Source organism: Nomascus leucogenys, chromosome 10 (assembly GCF_006542625.1).
Source record: "Nomascus leucogenys isolate Asia chromosome 10, Asia_NLE_v1, whole genome shotgun sequence".
Lineage (NCBI taxonomy): Eukaryota > Metazoa > Chordata > Mammalia > Primates > Hylobatidae > Nomascus > Nomascus leucogenys.
In genome coordinates this window covers 68754572-68769631 of record NC_044390.1, presented here as the reverse complement: position 1 = coordinate 68769631, position 15060 = coordinate 68754572, and the positions used below count along the sequence as shown (strand labels likewise).

The following is a 15060-nucleotide window of genomic DNA, read 5'->3' as shown; positions in this document are numbered from 1 at the left end:
TTTTATTCTTTTCTTTACTGCCAGCAAATTTGGCTTATAATTTGGTAATGTTTGAAAGTCAAGGATCTATTTTTTTTTTTTTTTGAGACAGGGTCTTGCTCTGTTGCACAGGCAGGAGTGCAGTGGTGCAAACATAGCTAATTGGAGCCTCGACCTCCTGGGCTCAAGTGATCCTCCTGCCTCAGCCTCCCGTGTGGCTGGGACCACCGGTGTGGGGCACCAGGCCCAGCTAATTTATTTTTTGTAAGACTGAGTCTCACTGTCTTGCCCAGGCTGGTCTCAGACTCCTCGGTTCAAGCGTTCCTGCCTCAGCCTCCCAAAGTGTTGGGATTACAGGCATGAGCCATCGTGCCCAGCAGGGATATAATTTTGATCTGCTCTTTAGGTATCATAACTTATACAGTCAAACCAAAAAAAAACAATTTTTATCTTTATAATACATAATATATAAGCATATTTATATATACTAGTTAATTTCCATTATAATTTTCTTTTACATAAGGTTTTTATTTCAAATAAAAATCAGTACTCACATATTTGCTATTTAATTTTTTTAACCCACTGTTGGAAGATAGGGTTGGCTGAGGGTGTCAGATTTTTAACTCTGTACATTCTTTAACTAACCAATTCATGTACTTTATAGGTGGGTAGAGACTTGATCTTATTCATTGATGTATGAATAAGATCTATTCATTGCCTATCCCAGTGGTATAGTAGATTTCCTTGGGTGAATAAATGATTATACAATTTAAGAAATAATGTGATAGAACCACAAACACACACAGCAGTTCTATAGAATGTGATGTTCTCTTAAATGAGCTTAAGAACTGGTGCTATCATACAGTTACATCTACTAAGAAAGAATGTGAGTATTTGGAAACAAAAAACTAGAAGCCAAGAAGATTGTAAAATATAATTATCTGTGATCTGTATTACGGAGGAGAACATGATGGGATTAAAATAGACCAAAAAAACTGCTTTGGGAATTTCTCAAATTGAAGCCTTCAAGAACAAGATATTTAAAAATATTTTCTACATAAAGATAACCAATTAAAATTATGTTTTTGGTAAATTCAGGCCATCTTCAAGAGATTTTTACACCAGGTATTAATGTTATCATCACAAAGTCACTCTAGTGGCATGACCACATTAAGAAATTGGAAACCACCTAATTGTACTCCAGAAGTAACAGCTTTCCAGGATTAACGTCTTTTATAAATGTACACGTGGCTCCTGTTAACCTAAAAAAATATACTGGAGTTGAAAATCTCTCAGGCTGAGGAGGATCTCTGTAAAGCAGTTTCATAATAGACTGGAGATACCATCGGACGTCAGGGATTAGTCTGTCTTTAGTCTGTCTCCATTTGTGAGAGGGCCAAGAAATAATAAAACTCAGGCTTTGACCCACATTTTGTTTTATGTCAACATTAAAGAGTTCCTTTTAGATGCAATATTGCAAGTGCTCAAAACAGTACCTGAATTGAAAATAGAAGGTATTCACCCATTATTAAATATAGTCGTTATTTTGGAAAAGCAAAAGTCATCTAATTATAAGATGTGATTCCCAGGTGGCATATCAAATATGGATTGCAAGTTATTTTTCAATTTTATTTTTTAAAATTGGGAGAAATTTGGCAATACTCTGAAATAATCACATATAACCTGTAGTGACACAAAACCATAATTGGAAAACACTTTAAATAGTTTTATAGAATTAAACACAAAAAAGGTTTAGTTTATATAGACCTATCATGTTTCCATAATAAATAAAATGTGACTTAATTGTTTACTCTCTCTCCATATGATTTTGTATTATGAAAATATAACTAAATATCCTTTTATTCTCAGAAAAGTCAGTCAAACTACTATTTGATTAATTTACTGTAGAGCTATCACTGATTTTTGCAAAGCCCACTTACTTGGTACTGGGTCGAATTTCTTGACCATTTTTATACCATTTCACCTCCAACTTTGGATCTGCCAGCTCCACAACAAACCTCACTCTGCCTCCTTTGTCAACTTGATATGCAGGATCAAGAATTTTTGCGAAAGCTGATAGAATAGAAGAAGCAAAAGTATGTTAATATATGTATACATATGCTATGAATTTAAATAGTCAATACATGTAGGAGAACCTAAAAACAAATGAAAAAATGAATCTCAAAGAAGAAAAAAATCAGAAACCTTCCAAATTAATCTTTATATTTTGAACACTGTGTTGACTTATATACAATAAGATGGTTTAAATTGAAAAGAGAATCCACATGTTTCTAGAAGAAACGTAAGAAAAGAATCACTGAAGAAGCTTTAAAAATGACTTAATTCTTCAGGGAATGTACACTATAAAGTGTCCAGATGAAAGTGAACTTTAAAAACACGCTGGGGCTGGGCACGGTGGCTCACGCCTGTAATCCCAGCACTTTGTGAGGCTGAGGCGGGCAGATCACTTGAGGCCAGGAGATCGAAACCAGCCTGGCCAACATGGGGAAACCCTGTCTCTTCTAAAAATACAAAAATTAGTGGGGTGTGATGGTGCATGCCTGTAATCCCAGCTACTCAGGAGGCTGAGGCACGAGAGTCACTTGAACCTGGGAGGCAGAGGTTGCAGTGAGCTGAGATCATGCTACTGCACACTCCAGCCTGGGTGACAGAATGGGACCCTGTTTCAAAAAATAAAAATAAAAATAAAAGAACATGCTTATTCTTCCAGCACAATTACTATTAGTGTCATTGGCCTTATTTCTGCACTTCTTCTATGTCACAGATGGTTTTTTCAATCATAGAATTTATAAGATAAATTCAGTGATTCATATTAAATTGAATGCCTTTGACCAATTGAAAGAGTAGGCTTACTAAAGTTTTTATACTGTGGTAACTTGCCCAAACAGTGGCATTTTAAAAACACCCCTTGCACATACTTTTAGGAACTCAGGATTTCCAAATATTTTAAATAACATAGAACACAGCAATTAAAAAAAAAGTTGTCTTTGAAGGGTCCTAAAGATGGTTAACTTCTTTTTTTAATCTAATAAGTTTTTTTTCCTGCTTTTTAAAAGATAATAATTCTCATTTAGCAGTTTGGAAAATACAAATGTGAAATGCCTCATGTTGTCATCCTTGTATTTCCATCATTCCAACCTTATTATACTATTGTTTAGGTAAGCTCACTGTCTCATATTTTAACAAGATAAAATAAACCCTAGCTTTTAAAAAAGCTATCTATCACACATCTTAAGAGATGAATTCAGAGCTAAGTGATAACAATAACAAAGTTCAGCTTGGGGAAAAGAGATGTCAGCTGGCTCTCCCCTGTAGTATTCACACACCTCTCAAAAATGTAACTTCAGGAGTTCTGGGACTGTGGGAGTGGCTGAACTACATAAACTAAAAAAACCCTACTACATTTCTCTGGGGCCATTTCTCAACCAGTTTCCAGGAAGTTCAGAAATAAACGTCAGATTTTTTTAAAAGAGGTAGTAAAAATCTTTAAATTCTATTTGAACGTTAACAAAGTAATAAACAATAATAGGATCGATATATTACTAACCTGATGTGTCATAAAACCCATAACCAATAATGACCGAGTATAGGAAGCTTCGAAGAGCTAAATGGTCAGTGTAAAATGTATTCCTTTCTCTCTTTTTTTTCTTTCCACTTTAAAAAGATATTTCAGACCACAATAAACTGGACCCATTTCAGACCCCCACGGAGCTGCTTATTGGTTTTACAAAACATTTTGCTAACCATATTGGGTGTGAGAAAGTGAACTCTCCACACGCCATCAAGTGGGTGAAAGAAAAGGATGGTGAAAGAGTCCACTCTGCTTAAGTAAAAAATCAAGAATTTGACAGTGAGGGGGGATGTGGAGGCTGGAGAAAGGGGGCCGCTGAGAAATTCCCAGTAACCGCGGGGGTAATGTACTATTCCATTCTACGTTGTATGTGGACCATGAATCTCCTGTTACCTTGAACCTTCAGGAGCTGTCCGTCAAGACAAGCGTAACCCCTGCACTCCGACCCAGCCCCACTCCCAACCCAGCGGGAGACTGGAAGGAGCACGAGATGGGGTTCACGGTCAAGCCTTTCGAACGCTGCCACGCCCCTCGGCCCCGCTGCCTCGCCCCCCCGGGCGCGCTCACCTGCGCTCTTCTTCTCCTCTCTGCGCATGCGCTTGAGCCGCTTGAGCATGCCGCGCAGGTCGGTGATTCCATACTGGAAGGCGATCTTCTCGTACTCACTGGGTTTCGCGTTCTTCAGCAACTCCCATACGTCCACCTGGGGTTCTTCTTCCTGCTGCTTCACCTCCCTAACCGGGGAGAACCATGGTCTAGTTTAGTAGCTGCACTGGCCCTTAGAGACTAGGAAGGTCGAGGTATGATTCTGCTTTTTCAGTTCAGTGTAAAAAAGCTCTGTTTAAAGCCTGAGTACTTGAAGCCCAGAAGTCAAGTCTTGCCTTGCTGGAATGGAAGTCTTAGGGAAACTTGCAGGTAGTAGAAGATCAAATGTGTGCCCTTATAGTAACACCTGTAGTTTTCCTAGTTAATAAAAACAATTTAGGGGGAGTAGAGGACATCAGGAAATAGCCTAAAAATATATTTTACTTATTTTCAAATTTAAAGTCTAATTAGAAGATGGAATTTTGAGAAACTTAACAGTTTTCATCTAGGGTATGGATATTGAATTGTTGAAAATTGGACTAGAACTAAAAGGTTTAGATTTGGCCTATGAAATAAAAATGATCTCTATTTTCTTTGATGTACACGCCCTAGCTAAATATGGAGACAGTACAAGTACATTATTTCAAACATTTGGATTCTGCAAATAGCATTTTCCCTACCATATTAGTAAATAAGGACATGAACCATTTTTTACCTTTCTTAAAATAAAAAAAAAAATTGAAACTGCCATGAGTTTTTTTTTTTTCACATGGTTTTTATGGATAATGATGGTTTAAAAAAATTTTTTTTTCTAAATTAGCAGGGGGAAAGGAGACTGGGTTTAAAAAATTTTCTTACATTTCATCTTAAAGTACTGTCTTGAATGTTTTTTGGAAGCAAATTGGGTATGAGTTATAAAAATATAAATGTTAAACTGTGAAGCAAATGGTTTAGGGCACCATGAACAAGGGAAAGTAACTTCTTAGGGTGCATATCAAAATTATGACCCCAACTTTTGATCATTGACTACAGAACACATAAAGAACATATATGACTTTAAAAAATGAGATTTAAGATTTACACTTGTCTTCCTTTCTTTTAAAAGCATAAAATAAAAATAAAACTCAGAAATAAACACCCTTTTGGAAAACAGGCTTAGTATAAACAAATTGGTTTCCTTCATTGAATAAATAATCCTGATTTTGTTTACATTTACGTGACTAGTTTTATCAGGTTAATTTGGAAATGTTACAATGACTGCTTACCGTAATGCTGGTTTGGATATGATTTTCTGGAAAACTGGTCAAACATCTTACGTATCAGTGTGAAAATGAATTCATGCTATCATGTTAGGGAATGATGGGTTACATCTGTTTACATTGTCATATTCATTACACCTGTCTCTACAAAAAATACAAAAATTAGCTGGGCATGGCGGCACATGCCTGTCATCCCAGCTACTTGGGCTGAAGTGGAAGGATTGCTTGAGCCCAGGAGGTCGAGGCTGCAATGAGCCAATATTGCGCCACTGCACTCCAGCCTGGGTGACAAAGTGAGGCCCTGTCTCACTTTGTACTTCTTTTTTTTTTTTTTTTTCTTTGAGGCAGAGTCTCACTCTGTTGCCCAGGTTGGAGTGAAGTGGTATGATCTCAGCTCACTGCAACCTCTGCCTCTTGGGTTCTAACGATTCTCCTGCCTCAGTCTCCCAAGTAGCTGGGATTACAGGTGTGCACCACACCCAGCTAATTTTTGTATTTTTAGTAGAGATGGGATTTCACCATGTTGACCAGGCTGGTCTCGAACTCCTGACCTCAAGTGATCCATCCACCACGGCATCCCAAAGTGCTGGCCACCACACCCAGCCCGGAGTGTCATCTTTATACTCATGTGTACTTTGAGAAGGAGATACTGGGTTGTAATCATGGATAAAATATGCAGGGGAGGGGAGGAGATTATAAATATTAACATAGAGTTTAGGGTGGCATTAGGCAAGGATAACATCTAAATATCTAACTTCCATTTTACATTGCCATGTAAGTCTTTTTGCCCAGTGGGTTCGGGGGACATTGAGGCAGAACTCCTGGAAAATAGAGGGAAGTGAAAGGTCACTGGATTCTCCAATAATCTTGATGGGAAGGACTAGACAACACCATTAGCAAAATGTGCCTCCTAAAAACTCAAGACACAAGCGTTATCTTCATATCACTGAAATAATAGCTACATCCTTTATTAACATGGGAAAATCGAAAAGCTTAAGAAAATTGTCCTGAAATTGGAATATTGGTAATAATTTGCCAGATCCACTAAATCTACTTCCTGGAAACAGTAAACACTTCAAATACATCCTTTAAATATTTTAGTAGGAAGTCTAGGAGAGTCACAATTATGATGTATATGTATAGGCCGGGTGAAGTGGCTCAATCTTGTAATCCTAGCACTTTAGGAGGCTAAGGCGGGAAGATTACTTGGGCTCAGGAGTTTGAGACCAGCCTGGGCAACATGGTGAAACCCTGTCTCTACAAAAAATACAAAAATTAGCTGGGCATGGCGGCGCATGCCTGTCATCCCAGCTACTTGGGCTGAAGTGGAAGGATTGCTTGAGCCCAGGAGGTCGAGGCTGCAATGAGCCAATATTGCGCCACTGCACTCCAGCCTGGGTGACAAAGTGAGGCCCTGTCTCAAAGAAAAACCCCAAAAAGATGTATATGTATGTTCATATGTATATATTTTCTGTGGGGTGTTCCCTCAATCTAGTTTATTAGTGCTCTATTTTTGTCACATTCCAGCCTAAATATAGTCCCCAGACTATAAAATTATGCCATACTGGATTATGTTAAATTTGTATTTGAACCATGAAGCGTTGCACACATACATTACATATTTCAGGTATCCTCCTGACATTGGCGGAGGATTTAAAGATATCAAGCTAGATATAATTAAAATAGCTAACAAGAGGCACAAGTCACTGAATCCTACATAGATCCATGAGGTGAATATTTATGTGAAGGAAACCAGTAATAAAGATGATAATTTTGAGTGTGATGTCCTGAGTCAGTTTTGTTGGTAGACTTATAAAATCAATCATCCTCACCAGTTTTCCTTAAAATGCCAAGATACTCTCCACTCTATCACATACTTAGTCATATCAAATTTCATATAAGAACACCAATGACCTCTTGCCTATTCCTTCCTTTTCTCTCCATTACTTAATTGTATCTCAAATTGTAAAGAGAAGCATCTATCTTGTACTGAAATGTGAGGTCAAGGCTCTCACCTTCAGCATTTCCTTAATGCACCTGGAACATATCTTCAGTTGCTTACCATGGTGGCTGCACATGACCCTGTCTGCATGGCTATGTTAAGTTACAGTGAGGAGAAAAAGCCAAATTTCTGTAGGCACTTCTGATTATTTTCCAAGCCTCGGGATAGACCTGTATAATGCTCATGGTATTTTCATCTACATCAAAATTTCAATAACTTGGTGATCTTAGTGAAGAGTATAACAGTTATAGAAATTTTATGTAGAATACAACTTACAAGTATTTATACAGGTCAATTCCTATAACAGGATGCTGCCCAAAAGATTTAATCTGACTTAGCTAATGTCTATTTGAAGTAAGCTGGCTTTGTTCAGAGCAGGAAGATCTTTTGTTGTACAGAGATGTTGGTTTTAATCATATTTTCTTTTCTCGTGGGGATTTTGGCACACACACTTGGAGGAGTAGAAATGGTAACCATGTGTCATTACCACAATGAAAACGCATGCAACTCACTAGTAGGAAAACACAATGATTTCTAAAGTTATATTAGTGGATTAGTATAGTATACTAAATGAACATAACATAGCCTTATATTAACAACAATCTAATTATGAATGAAAATCTTAAGTAGGGGATAAAAGAAAATGAGAACTGGAGACACGTTGGCTGCCCATTAAGTGATTTTTAAATTTTGTCATTTTGACCATGTAGTTAGATTTATTTTTATTCTGGACTTACTGGCTGAAAAAGTCTGTTCTTTTTTCTTTCTGTTTTTCCTTTTTGATCAGAGCATGGTGCTTAATAATCTACTGTATCACATTTTTGTTGACTGATTGTGTGTGTGTTTGTGTGTTGTCTCCTTATGAATATAAACTATGTTAGAGAAAATGACACATTTCCTTAGAGGAAGTGCATATTTATTTGCTACCTACTGTGAACCAAGCTTTTTTTAATTTAATTTAATTTGCTTAATTTAATTTGCACAATAATTCTATTAAGTAGCATTTATTCTTCACATTTCCAGATGTGAAATCCAAGTCTCAGAGGGGTCAAATATTTGACCAAAGTCACATAATTAGTAAATGGTAGAGTTGAGACTCAAATCCATGTTTTTTACCACTGTTTTTCCTCCCACAAAAGTGTATCTATCCTTTTCTATGTGCCAGGCACTGGATTTCTTTTCCTCACATCAGTAGCATTATATTCTACACAAAGACAGTGTCTAGTATTTTCCTGATTGAGTAAATGATTGCAGGGAGAATAAAAAGCTCTCTTGTCTTCCTAAAGTGTCAATTTGTGTTATAAACTGAAGCACCAGCTTCCAAGGCAAATTCAGAGTGGCATCTTTAATATGGAGTCACAGGAAATGAGCTGACTCATAAAAGGGAAACTTGGATTTGGGTCCTGGCCCTGCCTCTAACTCCTGTGTGACTTGGGATAAGTCACTTGTTATCTCTGTACCTTGGTTTCTTATCTGTAGAATGAGGAAACGTGAGGCTCACTTAAGGGCACTTCATATACTATTGCTTTAAATGCATTTGGGGAATTAATCAATACTATTGAGACTAATGGTTACTTGAAGTGGTCTATTGATGGGCTAATATCCCTCAGTAATTAATAAATCACACCCATTAATATTTCTGTTCTCAACCTACATGTTGAGGGGTAGGGGTAAATTTTTCATTTACAGAGACTTGAATAAAGCTGTAATATATACAGCTTTATTATAACTAAACAGAGTATAAACACAATTCCAGTTTATTTCAAGTGTTTGTAATTTGTTATGAAGCATATTTGTACTTGTAGTCTTTTAATAACCATAGAAAACACTAAAAGTAATTTTAAAAGCCTGGAAAGTTAAACGAAAACTGATATTATATACAATTAATTTAAAATTATAGTTTTACTCTGCTTATTTATATATTTGCTAGATAAAACATAATCTCAGAAAAAAAGGTGTTTCTTTTTGTTGCTTCTGCACTATAGTAAATATCTAGATATCTATAACATGCATATAATATAGTATATATATATATAGGGAATCGTAGTGAAGAGTATAGCAGTTATAGAAATATATATGGAGAGAAATCTTATAAAATGGTTATGTTCTAAGTATCCATAATGAAATTCTATAAATTTTATTGCAGGAGAGAACAATGAAAAGTGTGAGTGTGTGATAATACTAAACTTTTATTTCCATTTTATCACTTCTAAAACACATTTCTGAGGCATTTTAAAGACCTCTGAAATGACAATGCATCTTATAATCAATGGTGTGTCAAACCGTTTGGAACAATTTTTTCATTGCTTAGTGATTTATAAAGTACTGGTATGTCTTAAAAGCAGTGGTGTCTTAGACTTGCAGAAATACAGTACATCATAAATAATACATTAAAGTAGGTCTGCCTCTTACAATGTGTATACCTTCAGACTTCTACCAAAATTCTAAAACTGATCTTTTGACCAAAGATCAAAGGTAAGAGAATGAAGGCTTCATTTATTCAGTCATGAGAAGGAATCATATGTGCAGTCTTAGAGGTTTCTAGGTATTTGTCTTATGTCTCAGTTTTCATATCTCTTCATCCCCATTAAAAAAAAATAGGTGAAGACTCATGAAACATTTAAAAAGAAAGTTTAAAAGCATCCATTAAAGGCTTTAAAAGATTAGTATGCAGTTGTTTCTCTCTTTCTAGTCAACTCTGTTATATTCTATAAGCAAAACACATTTTCAGAAATGAAAAGTTCTCTGAAAAACATCCACTTAAACTTGACTCCTCTGAGTGGGTGTCTGAAAGACTTCCAGGCCACAGTGTCTCACTCCATCACTTGGTTCTCACCTACGTTTCAGGAGACCACTAAAGTCAAGTTCCCCTGCATCCTCTTGACCTTCTCCACTGTCGTTAACAAAAGAAAAGCAAATCCGGGTTTAATGCAGAGACATACACAACAATTTCCTCCAAACACTCTACATGTAATGTATATGCAATTTTGTGCCACACAAGGACTAAATCAACACAAACTATTTCTTTTCACACAAGTGACATGTTAAGTTTTTGGAGTATGTACTTGTGGAAAAGTAAACATATGAGGAGCTTGTGTTACTCTATGATTTCAGAAGACACATTTTTGTAGATTGCATATATAAAACTGCTTGGATTTGTGTTAAAACCAGGTAACACAAATGCACTTAAGCCAAGCAACACAAAGTACTTTGTTTTTGCAAGTTGGGGGCTGTAGAAACATACCTGTGTAAAAAGCAAAGAACTTTTGCTGATCTCTGTTATTCATGTAAGACAGAGATTGGCTTGGAGGACGAAGTGTACCAATGTCAGATATATAAGTACAAAGCCTTATATTCAATGGTAACCTCTTTGTGTCCATGAACAGATGAATCAGATAATGTGATACCAACATGGCAAAAATAAAAAAGGAGCTAACACAGAACTTTTTAAAAGATGCATTCCTTTCTGTCTTAAAGGGTGATAATTATTCTAATTTTCTTATTAATATTTATACCTTCTTAAATGTGTTTTAAAAAAAATTGTCTTGAATTGTTAACGAAACTTTTACTAGCAGTTTAAAAAAGTGCTTTCCTGTAGAGAAATGCATCTTAGATTAGGCATGCAGCCACCATTGTGGTTTCATATAAACTCTAACTAGAAGCTATAGAGCTAACATTTAAATGGCACTGCATAGTTACTTACATGTTTAACTTTTTAATGAAGTTTTGTTTCCTGCTCTTTACAAATGTTAGTTATGGTTTCTAAGAAAAGAGTCTGTGGGTTTAAAAACAGTGTGTATAACATGTAAGTCATAAGAATTAAACTCAATAATGTGTTTTCAAAATTTCTTTAGGTGTTTGCAGGCCTTTTGAAGTAAATACATTTCTGTTCTTTTAAAGCTGAAAACTTAGTAGATCATGTTTCCCTCTCCTAAGATATACTTGTATACAGTAGGAGCATAGTTTCAGACTTGTGCATTTGCTGAGCATGGGATGAAGGGAAAGTGGAAGGAAAGTAATAAAATTTGAAAGTTATGACATTTTTTAAAATTAAAAAAGACCTAACACCAGTAATATTAAATAACTTCAAAGTAATTAAAGTTTTGACTTATTTATAATATCAGAGGAAAATATGCCTCATTAACAAGCTAAATTATTGTTTTATAATAGTTTGGAGTGACTTTCCTTATTCAGCAAAACTGTATGTGGATTCTGTATGTGGATTCAGTCTTAGGAAGAACAAAACATTTGGTCTCATTAAAGAATTTATATTATGGAATAATTAAGTACAGAGAATAACATAATGACAGGAAGGGGCTGGTTATATTTCTCAGAGACCAAAAATCTTTTAAATTTCTTCCTTGATCACCCCCGCTCCATTTTTCAGCCTTGGTAATTGCAAAAATATATGAAATCGGTATCTAAATTTTGCCTTTCTGTAGTATTCTTAATGCCAGTTTCATTTAGGATAATCCAATATTATGTGGCACTAACTTCAGTAAGTAGCTACTTAGTTGTGGTTTTCTTGGGCACATGGTTCAGTGGCTCCCTAAGTGATTTCTAGATGAAAGGCAATATAAATAAAAGTTTTCTGCCATGACTTAAGCAATGAAATGAGTCTCTTTGCGTATTTCTTTTGGCCATTTGGTGGAAAATAATGCTTTAAGATGAAGCTATATATGAATAAATTGAAAGTGTCTTTCTAAGGCAACTGTGAAACCTCAAAAACAGGAACTTCTTTATAACAAGAATATTCTAAAAAATGGTCAGTATATGCTTGACTGGGCCTTAAACCCATGGTTTTTCTAGAACACCAATGTTTAAACATATGGTGTGTTTGCGGTGAAAAAGGTTGTTCGTATTTGGAATACGGAATACAGGGGAAGGGAAATGTGTTTGGAACGTCCTCCACTTCTGTGTTATATAAAAGCTATCTAGATTTTCCTTTTGGAGTTACCTTCTCTTGAAAGCAGATCTGATGTCAATGTTTGGAGTAGTCCCAGTAGATTCTTTGAAAGGAAAGAAAACAATAACATAAATACCCATTAAGGAGGTAGTTTGTGTTCAGTTCCTTTATAGGCTGTGGGGATTCTTTAGATGGAAGAATGTCAGGTGAAGGGGGGTGCTTTTCTCCTGAATGGCTGTGCTGCCAAGGCCTCATCATACCTCCTCCTGCCTCATGAAGAACCAATGAAGGGACCGTGGGGTCACCTTGTCCAGGTGTCATTCAACTTGTCTGCCCGCTAGAATCACCGAGGGACTTAAAAACGTATCAGTTTCTTGATCCTCTCTGCCAGAGATGTTGATCCATCAGATCAGGGAGGGGCACCCAGAAATCAATATTCTTAAAAAGCCCTCCAGGGGCCAGGCGCGGTGGCTCACGCCTGTAATCCCAGCACTTTGGGAGGCCGAGGCGGGCGGATCACGAGGTCAGGAGATCGCGACCAGCCTGGCTAACAAGGTGAAACCCCGTCTCTACTAAAAATACAAAAACAAAATTAGCCGGGCGTGGTGGTGGGCGCCTGTAGTCCCAGCTACTCGGGAGGCTGAGGCAGGAGAATGGCGTGAACCCGGGAGGCGGAGCTTGCAGTGAGCCGAGATGGCGCCACTGCATTCCAGCCTGGGTGACAGAGAAGAGCGAGACTCCTTCTCAAAAAAAAAAAAAAAAAAAAGCCCTCCAGGTGATCTTCTCAGAGATGCCCAGCCAGGTTGAAGCAGTGCTTCCCAGGGTCCCAGATCCCACCTAATACAGAAATATCGACAGCACCCGACCCATGGCCATCCAGCCTCTGCTTGACATCACTCTCAGTGGGACTCTCACAACCTTCCTGGGCTGTCTATATAGCTTTAACAGAAGAGCACATCCTCTTTTGTTTGTTTTTTTTTTTTTTGAGACGGAGTCTCGTTGTGTTGCCCAGGCTGGAGTGCAATGGCGCGGTCTCAGCTCACTGCAACCTCCGCCTCCCCGGTTCAAGTGATTCTCCTGCCTCAGCCTCCCAAGTAGCTGGGAATATAGGTGCCCACCACCACACCTGGCTAATTTTTGTATTTCTAGTAGAGACAGGGTTTCACCATGTTGGCCAGGCTGGTCTCGAACTGCTGTCCTCGTGATCCGCCCGCCCCGGCCTCCCAAAGTGCTAGGATTACAGGCTTGAACCACCGCGCCTGGCCAGCTCATCCTAACGTTAAGACAAAATTCACCTGCTCATCGTTTCCGCCTTTGATTCTAAACTGCCTAAATGCTTCTCATGCATGGAAATTTGTTTTCCATGCTCTGTGTGACAGCCCCTTCCCCTCTTTGCAACAAGCCATGTATGCCTGACTTCCTTCACCCACACACTCAAGCTGGATAGGGTGTGGTTTTTGGATTCTTCATCTTCCTGGTTACCCTACTTGAGAAGAGGTCCAGGCAGAGGTATAGTGCCCATGGCTAAAGACCTCACTCCAAATGTAGAATAAGTAGCATGTTGTAGAGAGAAGTATCATTTCCTATACCACTTGGACTAGCCCAGTTTAAAATTACATTCATGGCCGGGCACAGTGGCTCACGCCTGTAATCCCAGCCCTTTGGGTGGCCAAGGCAGGTGGATCACTTGAGGCCTGGAGTTTGAGACTAGGCTGGCTAATATGGCAAAATCCCGTCTCTTCTAAAAATACCCCAGCAAAATTAGCCGGGTGTGGTGGCGCACGCCTGTAATCCCAGCTATTTGGGAGGCTGAGGCATGAGAATTGCTTGAACCCAGGAGTTGGAAGTTGCAGTGAACCACGACTGTGCCACTGGACTCTAGCCTGGGCAACAGAGTGAGACTCTGTCTCAAATAAAATAAAATAAAATTACATTCACTTTGTTTGTCTTTTGCAACTACATCACACTTTACATTCACCTTAAGTTTATAATATTTGCTGCCAAGTCAACTTTTCCTTTGTATACTTGTAAAAGCGAGTTTTTTTCCAACCTCACTGTATGCATTTAGGCCTTCTATGTTTACTCTGGGTAGTACACAGAACATATGGATGAAGAACTGCCATGCCTGACGTTAGTCGTTATAAGAGAAATTCTCCCTTCCATCTGGGTATCCTGAACTCTCATAGCATATTACCCTATCCCCAAACCTAAGTGGGAAAGTGGATCCCATGAAACATACATTCTGTAGCAGCAAAAACTGACATCATCTTTTATCTGGGAGATCGAAGGAATATAGATAGCATGGACAAGAGATATTTAGCGATAAAATCCCCCCAATTCTACTTTTATAAATTATTTCATTGCAATTCAATTCAGTAGGCTTGCTGAGACTACCATAATCAGAAACACACAGTTTTAAAGGAAAACTTTCCCTGAAATCTCATAGTATTAAATGAACTTCTTCTCCATCCCCTCACACCCCATTAAAAAATTACATTTATCTAGGCAAGAAGGCTCTCTTACCACGCACTTCAAGATCAAATGAACAGCTGTCAAACTTATCCTTATAGGTGACCTCGCATCTGTAATTTCCTGCAAAGTTCTCTTTGGCCTTGATGATCTGCATCTCAAATGTGTACACCTGCAATGAAATACATCCAGACACACACATTTCAGTTTATTTTCCAAATTTCTCAGCATTGGCTTAAAGCTGTGTCTATCTGTGGGAATTCCAGTA

General features: G+C 37.7%; 1 protein-coding gene across 9 annotated transcripts in view; it reads right to left on the bottom strand.

Annotated features, from left to right (window-relative positions):
• The window catches only part of MYBPC1 (myosin binding protein C, slow type), a 109341-nt gene that overhangs the window by 57246 nt on the left and 37035 nt on the right, over positions 1-15060 (bottom strand). For 7 of the 9 annotated variants that reach the window (XM_003269916.4, XM_003269919.4, XM_030821266.1 and 4 more), the window contains 5 exons: positions 14847-14964; positions 12375-12426; positions 10254-10310; positions 4139-4305; positions 1920-2052 (listed from right to left, as the gene is read on the bottom strand). In XM_003269916.4, the coding sequence (XP_003269964.2) occupies positions 1920-2052; positions 4139-4305; positions 10254-10310; positions 12375-12426; positions 14847-14964 (527 nt within the window). The remainder of the gene's footprint in view (positions 1-1919; positions 2053-4138; positions 4306-10253; positions 10311-12374; positions 12427-14846; positions 14965-15060) is intronic. The other 2 variants (XM_003269918.4, XM_030821267.1) reach the window with 1 other exon arrangement.